This window comes from Chiloscyllium punctatum, chromosome 31, assembly GCF_047496795.1.
Source record: "Chiloscyllium punctatum isolate Juve2018m chromosome 31, sChiPun1.3, whole genome shotgun sequence".
NCBI lineage: Eukaryota > Metazoa > Chordata > Chondrichthyes > Orectolobiformes > Hemiscylliidae > Chiloscyllium > Chiloscyllium punctatum.
The window spans coordinates 66,683,599-66,698,707 of NC_092769.1; the positions used below are offsets into that span (position 1 = coordinate 66,683,599).

General features: G+C 47.2%; 1 protein-coding gene across 1 annotated transcript; it reads left to right on the forward strand.

Moving 5' to 3' along the window:
• Nucleotides 1-5,446: 5,446 nt before the first annotated feature.
• Nucleotides 5,447-7,935, forward strand: LOC140457010 (RNA-binding protein 4-like). Its single transcript, XM_072550908.1, has one exon. It carries the CDS (start codon nt 5,486-5,488, stop codon nt 6,290-6,292), a length of 807 nt encoding a protein of 268 aa, XP_072407009.1. The 5' UTR covers nt 5,447-5,485; the 3' UTR covers nt 6,293-7,935.
• The last annotated feature ends 7,174 nt before the right edge of the window (nt 7,936-15,109 follow it).

Sequence of the window (15,109 nt, forward strand, 5' to 3'; positions counted from 1 at the left end):
AGGTGGTGGTGGAAGCAATTACAATTTCTTAATTTAAGAAATATAGATATGTATATGAATGGGATAGTTATGGAGGGATATGGACCACATGCAGACAAATGGGGCTAGTTTAAATTGTGCAAACTGGCATGGGCAAGTTTAGCTGAAGTCCTGTTTTCATGCGGTAGCCCTCTATATCTCTATATCCCTCCTAGTTTTGATTAGAGAATTGGCTAATGGACAGGAAAAAGTGAGTGGGATGAAGGAGTGATTAGAGAATTGGCTTTTGGACAGGAAAGAGGAAGTAGGGTTAATGGGTTCTTTCTGAGGTCAGTGACAGTTTTCCACAGCAATCAGTGCTTACACTTGGAGGAGGGAAGCGAATGTACTTCCAGATGACAAAACTTGATGAAAAGGCAAGTTTTAAGAAGGCTACAAAGGGATTAGAGAGAGACATTGGTCAGTTAAATAAGTAGGTAAGAAGTTGGAAAATTGCATACAATATGGGAATATGTTCATTTTCGAATGGAAAACAAAAGAACAGAGTGTTATTTAAATGGAGAGAAATCTGCAACACAAAAGGGACTTGTGCATGAAACATAGAAAGCTAGCATACTGGTGCAGTAGGTAATCAGGAAAGTTAATGGAATGTTAGCCTTTATTTCAGGGTGTGGGGGGGGGGTGTTAGACTATGGGAGTAGGGGGGTCTTGCTGCAACTGTACAAGGTGCTGGTGAGACCACAGTTGGAGGACTTGAGAAAGATACGAAAGAAAGACTTGAAGATTTCATTGGAGGCAATTCTTAGAGTGTTCAGTAGAATGATCCTTGGAATGGAGGAATTGTCTTATGAGCAAAGTTTAAATAGGTTGCAACTGTATTCATTGGGACTTAGAAGAATTAAAAGTGATCTCGTTGAAATATAAATATTCTCAAGGGGTTTGACATGGTAAATGCTGAGAGAGTGTTTCCGATCATGGGAGTGCTGGACCAGGGGCATTTTTTCAGAATGGAGTGCTACTGACCATCAGTGGTGGAGTGAGTAAATGTTTGTGGCTGATCAAGGACAGTTGCTTTGTTCTGGATGGTGTCAAGCTTCTTGAGTGTTGCTGGAGCTGCACCCATCCAGGCAATGTGCAGGACATTGGTGAGGCCACTTTTGGAATACTGTGTTAATTTCTGGTCTCCCTGCTATAGGAAAGAGGTGTTACAATTGAAAAGATTTCCGAGGATGTTGGGGTTGAAAGGTTTGAGCTATAGGGGGAGGCTGTATTGGTTGGGACTATTTTTTGGGGGGCATCAGAGGCTGAGCGGTGACCTGATAGAGGTTTATAAAACCCTGAGGAGCATGGATAGTGTGAAGAGCCAAGGTCTTTACCCCAGGGTAGGGGAGTCCAAAACAAGAAGAGATAGGGTTAAGGTGAGAGGGGAAAGATTTAAAAAGGACGGAATGGGCAATCTTTTCAAGCAGTGGGTAGCACATGTATGGAACAAGCTGCCAAATGAAGTGATGAAGGCTGGAACAATGACAACGTTGGAAAGGCATTCGTATGGTAAATGAATAGGAAAGGTTTCGAGGGATGCAGGCCATATACTGGCAAATGGGACTAGATTAATGTACGATATCTGGTCAGCATGGAGGAGTAGGACGGAAGGGTCTTTTTCCGTGCTGCACAAAACTCAATTACTTTAAGTGGGGAGTATGCCCTCACACTCCTGACTTGTAACTTGTTGACGGTGTACAGGCTCTAGGGGTTCAGTGGGGGAGGCTCATTCCCAGCCTCTGTGACCTGTTCTTGTAGCCACTGTATTTATATGGCAAGACCCAGATGGGTTTCTGGTCAACGGTAACATTGAGGATGTTATGATTCGGAGGTGCCGGTGTTGGACTGGGGTGTACAAAGTTAAGAATCGCACAACACCAGGTTATAGTCCAGCAGGTTTATTTGGAAGCGCACTAGCTTTCGGAGCCCCCTCCTTCATCAGGTGGTAGTGTGCACTCCGAAAGCCTCCTGTTGGATTGTAAGCTAGTGTTGTGTGATGTTTAATATTGAGGATGTTGATAGTGAGGGGATTCGGTGATGGCAACACCATTGGAAGGTCAAAACACAGCTCACCTCACCAACTTATATATATATATTTTTAAAAACCTTTCACTGCAAGGCACCCGGCCAAACACAGATTTAAAAAAAACAAATATATTTTCAACAGGTTTTTATGACAACTACTCTGTACCGTCCAGTGGACTTTATCTTTCTCACGGCGGGGGGGTCACCTCTGAATTTTCAGTTTTCAACAATCTCCCGATTTTAAGAAAAAGGAGAGACCGAAGGGGTCGATTTAAATAATGTGTAATTTTTAAAAAAAAATTTTTTTTTTGAAAATTTCCGTTGAGGCAGTTGGCGGGAAACTGGTTCACGCGGATTTTCAACTGGGAAACGCGTTGACATCAAGACGCAGAAAGCCGGCGGCATGACCTCGCGCACGGCCGGGTCAACAGGGTCAGAGACCAACAGTTGGGTCGCCATATTGGTGGGGCGGCCAGACAGGCTGCGGTTGCTGACACCGGGAGGCATGCGCAGAGCACCGGCCCCCGGCGTTCCCGGACAATGACGGCCGCCTCCGTGGTAGGGCCGCGCCGGAGGGCACGCCCCCACCCTAAGCGTCATCACGTCGCCGTCCAGAAGACGGTGTTCGCTGACAACGAGAAGCATGCGCAGTGAAGCACCTGCTCCATTGATAAAAACAAAACCGGAAATTGATGGGGGAATTCAGCTTCTGGGCAGGCTGTTAAGATTCTACTCTAGTTAAGAGAGTTAAGCTTCTATTCTAGTGACCCTTCTTCAGATACCGCCCTACTGAATTTCTCCAGCAATAGTTTTTTGAGATCTTTAGCATCAGCAGTTTGTTTTGTATCAGTGGTTGACTCTTAATTGCCATGTGGACAACAAATTCTGGTCGAGCCGGCAACGTCCACATCTCATGAATGAAGGAGGGAATGTGCCTCCTCATTGTTGTAGATATTTTCGAGTCAACATGATTCAGAGATGTTATTACATGCATCTGGAGCAAAAGGACTTTATAAACCCAGATCTTCCAGGCTCAGATGGAGGGAGATTACCACAAGAGACACCCCCCTCCCAACCCCCGACCATCATCAAAGGAAGTCTGGAGAGAGATGCAGTTGTTCTTAGTGAGGTTCGTCCAGAGCAGCTCCACGACACAGGACTCTTGCACTCTACGGTCTGTTCAGCAGGATGCACACGGAGTCAAGCATTGACTGTGCCTGGAGGACCGTCACCTCTGTGAAAGTTGTTCTTTGGTCTGCCCGGAACCTTTTGGTCTCTCAGAGCAAGGAATTGACCTCAACCAAGCGTTACAAGGTCCAGGATTATCACAGAATCCCTACAGTGTGTAAGCCAGCTATTCAGACCATTGAGTCCACAATGATCCACTAAACAAGCGTCACACTCAGACTTACCCCCATCGCTGTCACCCTATATTTCCCGTGGCTAATCCACTTACCGGGCACATTTTTGGGCTGTGAGAAGAAACTGGAGCACCCGGAGGTAACCCATGCAGACAAGGGGAGAATGTGTAAACTCTGCACAGTTACCCAAGGGTAGATTTGAAACTGAGTCCCTGGCACTGTGAGGCAACAGTGCTAACCATAAAGTTTGGGTCAGCTGCTGCCGAGGTGCAGTGGGTAGACCGCTGCCATAGGTCTTTCTGCCAAAGTTAAATGGGGATCCACTCAGTTATTGGACCCTCCCAGCCCTCAAATGTGTGTAAATATAGCCTTGTACAAGTAACCTCCCTGCTATAGGAAAGACATTATTAAAACTTGAATAGGTTCAGAAAATATTTACAAGGATGTTGCTAGGAATGGAGCATTTGAAATAGGAGAGGCTGAGTAGACAGTAGGCCACTTTCCCTGGAGTGGCGGAGGCTGAGGGGGTCGCCTTATAGAGGTTTATAAAATCATCACCTAACACCAGGTTATAGTCCAACCAGGTTAATTGGAAGCACTAGCTTTTGAAGCGCTGCGCCTTCATCAGATGGTTGTGGAGTACACGATTGTAAGACACAGTATTTATAGCAAAAGTTTACAATGTGATGTAACTGAAATTATACATTGAAAAATACCTTGAATGTTTGTCAAGTCTCTCATCTGTTAGAATGACCATGTTAGTTTCACTTCTTTCATATGTAAATCGCAAAACTTTTTTAATAAGTTAAGTTTTCAAGTGAAGATTAGATTCCCTACAGTGTGGAAACAGGCCCTTCAGCCCACCAAGTCCACACCGACCCTCTGAAGAGCAACCCACCCAGACCCATTCCCCTCTGACTAATGCACCTAACACTAAGGGTAACTTAGCATGGCCAATTTGCTTGACGTGCACATCTTTGTGGGAGGAAACCAGAGCACCCGGAAGAAACCCACGCAGACACAGGGAAAATGTGCAAACTCCACACAGACAGTTGCCCGAGGGGGAATTGAACCTGGGTCTCTGTGAAGCAGCAGTGCTAACCACTGAGCCACCATGCCACCCTAACAATTGGTGTCAGCCCAGATAATGTATTGAAGGTGTCAGTTCCCTATGTGCTCTTCACGCTTCAGGCTCACTGCCTTTATTTCTGATGAAGGGCTTTTGCCCGAAACGTCGATTTCGAAGCTCCTTGGATGCTGCCTGAACTGCTGTGCTCTTCCAGCACCACTAATCCCCTATGTGCTCTTGTCTGTGCCAGAACGTTTAGACTGATACTAAGCAAAAAAAATGAATTAACGGAATCTTAAATGGATTCATGCAGTTTATGAGCAAAGTACGATGTAACTTACAATTTAACAAGGGTTCAGAAAAGCTTTACAAGGATGTTGCCAGGAATGGAGCACTTGAGATACAGGGAGGGGCTGAATAGACAGTGGGCCATTTTCCCTGGAGCAGCGAAGGCTGAGGGGTGACTTTGTAGAGGTTTATAAAATCATGAGGGACATGTATGGAGTGAAAAGCCAAGGTCTTTTTCCGAGGTTGGGGGAATTCAAATGTAAAGGACATAGGCTTAATGTGACAGTGGAGAGGCATCTGAGTGGCAACCTTTTCATGCGAGGGGGGCGGGGACACGTGTTGGAGGCGAAGGGGGCGGGGACATGTATTGGACGCGAAAGGGGCGGGGGCACGTAGAGGACGCGAGGGGGGCGGGGACACTTGAAAGACGCGGTGGGGGGGGCGTGGCCGTACGCCGGCGGACGCACACCTCACGTTTAAGGAAGGCGGGGTCACGTCGAGAGGTGGTGACGAACGGACGCAAGTGAAGGGGCGTGCCCACGCACAGGCAACGCCCTTCGCTATAAATAGGGCGGCCATTTTGGGGCGCGAGCTTAGTCCGTTGCCGGTCGCGGGAAGACGTTGCTTGTTGGGGTTAGTGGGGGGGGGTAGGGGCGGAGCTGAGGAGGAGGAGGAGGAGGAGGAGGAGGAGGAGGAGGCGGCGGCCGCCACCACCACCAAAATGGTGAAGATCTTCGTGGGCAACCTGTCGCGCTACTGCAGCCCGAGCGAGCTGCGCAGCATGTTCGAGAAGTACGGCGAGGTGAGCGAGTGCGAGGTGGTGCGCAACTACGCGTTCGTGCACATGGAGAAGCTGAGCCAGGCGACGCGCGCCATCAAGGCGCTGCACCGCAGCAACGTGCACGGCGCGCACATCACGGTGGGCGTGGCCAACGCGCGCACGCGCAACACCACCAAGGTCTTCGTGGGCAACCTGGCCGAGCCGGTGTCGGGCGCCGCCATCAAGGAGCTCTTCCAGCGCTTCGGCCGGGTGGTCGACCTGGACGTGGCGCGCACCTTCGCCTTCGTCTACATGGAGCAGGAGCGCCAGGCGCTGGCCGCCATCCAGGCCCTGGACGGCACCCCGCTGAAGGGCCAGAACATGTTCGTGCAGCTCTCCCGCTCCAACCCGAGCCGCGAGTCGTGGGACCTGGGCGGCGCCGGCGGCCCCCAGCAGCAGCAGCAGCCGCCGCCGCAGTACCGGGACGACGCGGGCCCGTACCCGCCCTCCAGGCCTCCGTCGGCGGGCCACCACCCGCACCACCACCACTACTACTACTACGAGGACGACCAGGCCGGCTACTACGACCCGTACCGGCCCCCCCCGCCCCGGGGCGGGGGACGGCCGCCCCCGTTCGGGCCTCACTCGGCTTACCAGGACCACCGCCGGCCCCCTCCCGGCATGATGAGGCCCGTGCCCCCTCCGCCGCCGCAGTACCTGAGGGCCCCTTACCTGAACGGCTACGGCTCCAGGCTTCGTGGTTACTGAAGATTTGTTTTTTTTTTGGGGGGTTGGGGAGGGGGGGGTTGAGGTGTTAGATCTGCGGGTGGGCCACGGGCTGTCTACCTCGACCCCCCCCCCCCCCCATCTCTCACCCCCCTACCCCCAAAATCTCCCATAAGAACGAGCAAGATTCCACCCTCACATCACCATTCGCAGGCTGCTCCTGGATGGGATAGAGGGATTAAGAAGACCCACTGAAGCCTTGCGAGGTGTTTTTGGTGGGGTGGGCGGGGGGTAGGGAAATAATGTGAAGAGATCGCCATCTAGAAATAATCCTTAGTTGCTGGGAGGTTGTGCAGGTTCCCTGGTACAAAGCCATGGAGGGGAGGGGGGGGGGAGGAATTGTGTATCTCTCCTTAAAGTTAGCAGTCTTGGTGGGGTAGGGGGTCTTGGGACAAGGCTGGAGGGGCTTTGAAGATTCGCTATCAACACAAGGGGGGGATGTTATCACCAGCTCTAGTGCTCAAGAGGCCTACAGCAATCAAACAGACCCCCCCCCCTCATTTTGTTTAGCTTTTCACCTTTTCTGTGGTGGGTTTCCCTTATCTTACTATGTTCTAAGTTCACTACCCTTTTGTCTCTACCATTTCCCCCAGCTATCATGCAAACCTGTTTCTCTTTTGCCAGATCCTTCCTTTTTTTTGAGGGCCATTTGAGTTCCTGCTTGGAAAAAGTCACTCAGCAGCGAAGATTAATGGGATTGGTGGGGGTGGGGGAGGAGTGAAATGATTACAGGAGGAACTGAGATGACACCGAGCCGAGACAGGCTGCTGGATGCAATTTGACTTTCTCAAGGAGCGTCAGTCTGTCTGATCCTTGTAGATTTTGGAGCCAGCTGTTCTGCTTATTCTCTGGGGGATGGCAGTGGTCTGAGTTCACTCGGTGACTTGCGTTGTTCGGAGTGAGGGCTGGAACTGGGACTCATTCACGTCTCTGCTGTAGCGGGGGACCCGATAACTACAGTTTGGCTCTAGCTGACTGGAATCACCTGGGGCTTTGAAGGAAGGGGCTGGAACTGGGACTGGCGCTGTTATCCTGAGGAAGTCTTCTAACTCCATTGTCTGCTCAAGATTCATTCTTCTGATTGGGGAGGGGGTGGGTCTGGTAATGGGAATTTATCCAGCACTTGTAGTGGGCACATTCATGGTTTATTAATGTCTTTGTTCACTGGGGAGGGGTTGATTTCTGAAATGGAATCAAGATCTTATGGGGGTGAATTTCACTGATTTGTATGTAACTTGCATGTTTTCAGGGGGGTTAGTGGGTCTTTGAGCACATGTAATGGGGGTTGGGATTCTTGCTTATTTACTGGGGATATTTTTCTGGAATGGGCTGTAATGAACCTTGTAACAGAGAACCCCAGCTGCAATTTGCTGTGTAATTCCTGGCTGTTTTCCTGTGATGGGAAAGATGGGTCTTTACTTGATGCTTTGTGTACTTTTTGGGGTTAGGGAGTAGTGTCTCTGTAAAGTGTTTCTGGGGTGGGTGGGGTGTGAATTGTAATGTAGTCAACTTGCTTTGGGGGTTTTCCTGATCTTTAAGCATTGCTGTCTTTTTCTTTTTTTTTCAAAGAAACAAACAGGCTCACTATGCAGTTTTGTCAAAATTATAAAGCTAGTGTAAAGGTTTTTTGCGTCTGGCTTTTTATTCAACCTCTTTCAGTGAACTCAGTCCTGGCTTTCAGGAAACTCTCCCTTTGGTGTTGGGTGCTATCACAAGAGTATTTGGATCTACCTGATTGGGTTTAGAGTGCCACTAGCAAATTCTGGGGCTGTTAGTGTCATCTGGGCTTACTGTGACACTCATGGGGGGCTGCACTCGTAGATCCACATGGAGGGTCTGGTTTATTGTGGCACTCATGGTTACACTTGTAGAACTGCAAGTAGGGTCTGGGCTTACTGTGAACTAACGGGCTGCACTTTTGAGGGCCATAGAAAGGGTCTGGGCTGCACTTAGAGTCATAGAAGTACAGCACAGAAACAGACCCTTCAGTCCAACTCGTCCATGCGATCAGAAATCCTAACCTAGTCCAATTTACCAGCACTTAGCTCATGTCCCTCTTAACCCTTCCTATTCATATGCCCATCCAATGTTTTTCAAATACTGTAATTCTACCAGCAACCTCTCCTTTCACTGGCAGCTCATTCCATACACATGCCACGATGTGGAAAACATTGTCCTTGAGGTCCCTTTTATATCTTCCTTCTCTCACCCTAAAGCTATATTCTCTTGTTCTGGACTCACCCACCTCAGGGGAAAAGACCTTGTCTATTTATACTATCTATGCTCCTTGTGATTTTATAAACCTCTAAGGTCACCCCTCAACCATCAATGTTTCAGGGAAAATAGCCCCAGCCTGTTCAGCATCTCCCTACAGCTCAAACCTCCAACCCTGAAAACATCCTTGTAAATCTCTTAGCCCTTTCAAGTTTCACAACATGAGGGAGACCAGAATTGTGCGCATTATTCCAAAAGCGGCCTAACCGATGTCCTGTGCGACTGTAACATGACCTCCCAACCCCTGTACTGAATGCTCTGACCAATAAAGGAAAGCATACTAAACACCGCCTTCACAATCCTGTCTGCCTGTGACTCCACTTTCAAGGAACTATGAATCTGCTCTCCAAGGTCTCTTTGGTCAGTAGCACTCAGAACCTTACCCGTAAGTGTATAAGTCCTTCCCTGATTGGCTTTTTCTGGCATTTACCTGAATTAAATTCCATCTGTCAATCCTCAGCCTATTGGCCCATCTGATCAAGATCCCATTGTAGGGTCTGGGATTACGGTGACCTTCACAGGGGCTGCACTTGTAGAGCCGTAGGTGGGTTTGAACTGTGCCAATGCTGTCACAGGAAGAGTCTGGCCTTGCTGAGGCATTCAAGGGGCTGCAGTTATAGAACTGACATCACTGACGTCATGGGGCTGCACGTTTGAGAGGCATAGTGAGTGTCTGGGCTGCACTTAGTGTCACATGTTGGGTCTGGGATTACTGTGATTCTCATGGGGGCTGCACTAGCTGGATTGTGGGCTGCACTTGCATTACCTTAGCTGGAGGCTAGGCTTGCTGTGACACTCAAGGCTGCACTTGTAACATGGGGTGGCACAGTGGTTAGCACTGCTGCCTCAGTGCCAGGGACCCGGGTTCAATTCTCACCTTGGGCAACTGTGTGGAATTTGCACATTCTCCCTGTGTCTGCGTGGGTTTTCTCCGGGTGCTTCAGTTTCCTCCCACAGTCCAAAGATGTGCAAGTTAGGTGAATTGGCTGTGCTAAATTGCCTGTTAGGTGAAGGGGTAAATGTAGGGGAATGGGTCTGGGTGGGTTGCTCTTTGAAGTGTCGGTGTGGGCTTGTTGGGCTGAAGGGCCTGTTTCCACACTAACTAATCTAATAGAAAGTGTCTGGGCTTGCCGATCCCTCTTGTAGGGTCTGGTTTATTATGGCACTCGGCTGCTCACGTGGAACCACAAGTAAGATTTGGATAACTGACACACATGGTGTCTGTCTTTCAGTATCACATGTAAAGTCTAGGTTTATTGTGACATTCATGGACTACATTTTAGAGAGCCACAGGTCGGGTCTGGGCTGCACTTGCACTGTCAGGTAGGATCTGGCCTTGCTGAAATCTTCATGGGGCTACAGTTGTAGAGCTACAAGTGGGATCTGGCATTACTATGATATCATGGGGGCTGCACTTTTCAGACATAGCTAGGGTCTGGGTTGCACTTAATGTCGCATGTAGGGTCTGGAATTGCTGTAATACATGATGGTAGTGTGGAGGGTGTTGCACTTGCAGAGCCATAGGTGGGGTCTGGCCAGTGTTTAGTGTCACCAGTAGGAACTAGGATTGTTACAATGCTGATGGGATTGCACTTGTAGAGCTGTAAATCTGGTCTGGGCTTATTATGACACTGCACTATTGAGCCATGGGGTCTGGGCTGCACTTATTGTGTCACATGTAGGGTCTGGGATTACTGTGGTTCTCATGAGGGCTGCACCTGTAGAGCTGCAGGGAGAGTCTGGACTAGCAGAGTCTGTGGCTGCACGTGGGAAAACTGGGATCAGTTGTACCATATATGTGGTCTGGGCACTTGTGGGGCTGCACTTGTACAGCTGCAAGTAGGCTCTGGCATTACTCTGACATCATGGGGGCTGCACTTAGTGTAACATTGTTAGGGTCAGGGTTTGTTGTGACCCTCAGTGAGGCTGTATTTGTACAGTCGTGTATGGTCTGGGATTACATGGGGTTGCATCTGCAGAACCGCATGTAGGATTTGGGCCTATGGCATCTTTTGGGTTGGGATTCTGTTGCTTTCTCAATGCCTCTGGGTTTGTTTATGGTCCACCAGCAATGTGTAGGTTTATGATGCCTTTCATGGGAGCTGCATTTCTTGTGCCACATATAGGATCTGGGCTTGTGATAGTTCGAACAGGAGGAAAGCTGGGCTTAGGGTGCCATTAGTGAACAGATGTTTGGGCTTAGTGTCATGGTTTTTTTGCCTCCCAGTGCCCGCTTGTAGGTGTTAACTGGAGGTGATGGTAGAAGCAGCTGGAGCAAAGGCGGGTAAGTGTATTTTCTTCATCTTTCCATTTTGGAAAGCAGCATTCTTGGTGTTAAGTAGTCTTGGTTTCACTGGCACCCAGCAGACTGGGCCGATTGAATGTGTAGAGGGTATAAAGCCTCCGCTCGAACAGAGAATCGAAGGCATGGCTGGCTCAAGAGATGAGATCTGGTGTTGCTGGTTGGGTTTAGACCCTGAGCAATGCTTGATGGTAGAGAATGAAGGAAATTGCATGTTGGGATGTTTTAAAAGATCCAGCACTGAGTTGAGGCAGTAAAGTTGTTCTGCCACTTCAGAAATTGTGCAATTGTGTTTGCTGGGCTATACAATCACATTGCAGTGATGTAAAAGGTGGCAACCAGAGTGGTTGAAGCTACTGGGTTGTGTGGGGTAATTCCAAAAGTTAGATGCTTTTGCGCTGAACAGCAGAACATTGAGTTGGGAGGAAGGGGAATTTTTCAGTTTCTAATGGCATCTGAGGGGCACTGGCTGGTGCATGGATATAATGAACTGCCAAAGGAATGGTGGAAGCTGGTACAATTGCAACGTTTAAAAGGCATCTGGATGGGTACATGAATAGGAAGGGTTGAGAGAGCAGCTGGGGTTAGATTAATATAGGATATCTGGTCAGCATGGACAAGTTGGACCGAAGGGTCTGTTTCCATGCTATGCAAGTGTGTGACACTTTAGAAATACTTCTACAAGGGACAATGTGCTGATGATATATTCAGGATACTAAAAGTTTAAATTGGACTTGTTTGTTCTGGTCAAAGGCTCTTCTAGAAATTTGGGGTTGTACAGAACAGAAATTGGAGGAAAGTGTGGGAGTAAGGGTTTTAAGTAGGCTGACTCATTGTCACATCTCGATTAGCTGACTGCAAGAGCTGAGCTGCTTGGCTACATCCTGACAATGCAGGAGCCTGAGATTGCTCTTTCTATGGCACTGTCTTTGAATTTAAAGCAGTTTAAAGTATGTCAAATGCAGATATGGATACAGAATGTGACAAGTCTAAAACATATAGTAATGCAAATTCCAGTTGCAACAAAGTTGCTGAACTAACCTCTCCACAAGTGAGCTTAGTGGAAACCCAAGCAGTCATGGCAGCTGCAGCATATGTCACTCTCCTGGACGGCATGAGAACACCTCGTAATCTGAAAGAAAATACCCAATAGTGTTTGGACAGCTGTACACTTTAGTGACCACTGAGATAAGAAAAAAACAAAAGGTACAAATCACAATTGGAATTGGTAGGGGGTGAGAAATTTCTCCTCTGTTTAAAAAGGGTGACCCTCTAATTTGTGTCTGGATTTGTCCAGAAGTGCAGTTATCCCTTTCGTGCAGAATCTAGACCATCCAGGACCCTACTTCAATCAAGTCACCCCTCACTTGAATAAGCCCCCTTGTTTTCCTGGTCAATCCTCCTCCCAGGACACCCCCATCGTTGCAGGTATTCATCTAGTAAGCCTCTGGATTTCTTCCAATACACTTACATGTCTCCTTAAAAGAGACTGCAGTATTTCAGTTATGGTCCCACCAATGCCAGAAATAAAGTTTATGTTGTAATAAGGGATGGCCTTAATTTCTTTACTTGTGAAATGACGTTTTTGTGACTTGTGCACTAGAAACCTAGATCTCTCAGCCTCAGAATTTTGAAGTTATTCTCCATTAAAATGATCCGCTTTTTCATTCTTCCCTTTGGGGAACAATTCACTGAATAAAATTTAAAATGTTGTCAGTTCTGGTGTTTGGATGGTACCAATCTAGTCCCATTTAGTTTCTTGACCCTAAAAGGTATTCCATGTTTTAAGAGGTCATGACTAGTCAGTGACCCACTCCACTTATCTGCCTTTGGGCAAAAAGACATTGTCAATCTGTTTTTAAAGTTAGCATCCATTGTCACTTGTTGAGATTTCCTAAGTTTTCATACCCTTTTTCACTATAGTAATGTACTAAATTTCACTTTGGGAATGTCTGTTACCTTGAAAATGCTACGATTCCCCAGCATGAACTAGTTTCTCTACATGTTCTCCTAAGTATCTTAAACTTTAATTAAATTATGATAACCTCCTATATTCTGGGGATAATTCCTCCTCTCAGTGGAGTACAGGTGTTATTTCTGTGACTCTGCTGTGCTCCTTTCAAAGCGTGTAAGTCTTTCATAAGATGTGCTCAATACCTTTCTTCAATGTGTTCTAAACAGTCTTTACACCTCTGGAAATGGAGGCCAGTTTTCCAATGGCCTTTTTGACTATTTTCTGAACCTGTTCAGGATTGTTTAATTGCTTTTCCTTTTAAAGTTCAATGTTTCTAACTTTGACCAATTTGAGTTCAAAAGGTCGCATCACTTGTCTGTATTGAAATCTAAATGCCTACTCTGGTCTGCCAATATGTCTAATTATTTTAGATTCCCTACAGTATGGAAACAGGCTCTTAGACCAACAAGTCTCCACTGACCCTCCAAAGGGGAACCCACCCAGACCCATTCCCCATATTTATCCCTGACTAATGCAACCAACACTCTGGGCAATTTAGCATGGCCAATTTACCTAACCAGCACATCTTGGGCCTGTAGGAGGAAACCCCACGCAGACACGGGGAGAATGTACAAACTCCACACAGACATTTGCCCGAGGCTGGGATCAAACCTGGGTCCCTGGTTCTGTAAGGCAGCAGTGCTAACCACTGAGCTGATGGTGCTGCCTCAAATGTTATTATTTCACCTATACTGTGCCAAATGTGACCTAGCTTGGTCAGCTCCAGCTTTGATTATAGGACTTTGTCTCATTAGCTAAGTCATGGATAATTATAGGGAATATTTAAGGTCCCAAAATACATTTCATTATTATTAGGAGAAATAGGGGTGATTGGGACAATGTATGTTCCTTGAAAATTTGAGATATTATCAGCGAAAATAAGGAAAAGCTGGGTGAGAGTTAATTAAATTTTCAGTAATTGTGGTAAAGGTGTTGGCATCCTGGACATCACCCTTTTGTGACCCTTCCAAGTAAGGAAGTTGCCTTTGGTTCCATGAGCTAGTCAGTCTATTGAGGAAACTAGCTCTTCAAAGAAAAATGCTGGGTTTGTGAAGCATACTCATCCTTGAAGGTTTACGTTGGCTGTTCAACTGAAGGTTTATTACATCCAGTCACACGGATAGAAACCATCTGGCCTTGAATGATTGTCACCGTGATGAGTGCCATTATTTCCTCCTTTGCTGTTGGTCTTGATTTAGTGGAATCCCCATTCTTAACCAAGCATTAATTTCCATGGATTGTCCAGGATCCTGACACTCTTTTTCCTATAAATGTTGGTAAAGTAACTCTCCAATTGAGAGGAGATGTAATTGAGTTACGTAACATGGTAAAGGGGAGAGGCAAACCAGGTGCAGAAAGGCTGTTTTCTCAACTGGGGCAATCTAGAACAAAAGGCCATAGTTTTAGCATATGGGGTAGTAAACCTAAAGCAGATGAGAAATTACGTCCCTCAAAAGATTGTTGACTTCCTCTGTGGTGGATACTGGGACATTGAGTAAATTTTGAGATAAGACAGATTTTTAACTAGCAGTGCGTTGAAGGGCTATGGAGAGTGGGCAGGAAAGTGGTGTTGAGGATGAGATGAGATCAGCTATGATCATATTAAATGGAGCAGGTTTGAATCGCCTACTCATGGCTATAGAATCAGTCCGACCAGCATAGAGACAGGCCCTTTGGCCCAAACTGCTCCATTCCAACCAAAATATCCATCTATGCTAACCCCATTTCCCTGCACTTGGACCATATCCTTCTAATCCTTTCCTATCCATGTATTTGTCCAAATGCTTTTTAAATCCGTGTACGTGCCTCATCCACTTATGACAGCTCATTCCATATGTGTACCACCACCTAAAGAAAAAAAATTGCCCCTCAGGTTCCCTTTTATTCTTTCCCTTCTCACCTTAAACTGATGCCCTCTCGTCTTCGATTCCCCAACCCTGGGAAAATCTGAGTGCATTCACCCTATCCATGCCTCATGATTTTAAACACATAAGATCCCCCTCAGTCTCCCACACTCTAAAGGAAAAAAGTCCTCGCTTGTCTAACCTCTCCCTCTAACTCGTCCCTTGAGTCCTGGCAACATCTTTGTAAATTTCCTTTGCACTCTTTCTGGTTTAATAACATCCTTCCTATAGCAAGGTGACCAAAACTGAACAGTTTTCCAAGTGCGGACTGACCAATGTCTGGTACGACTGCAACATAACTTCCC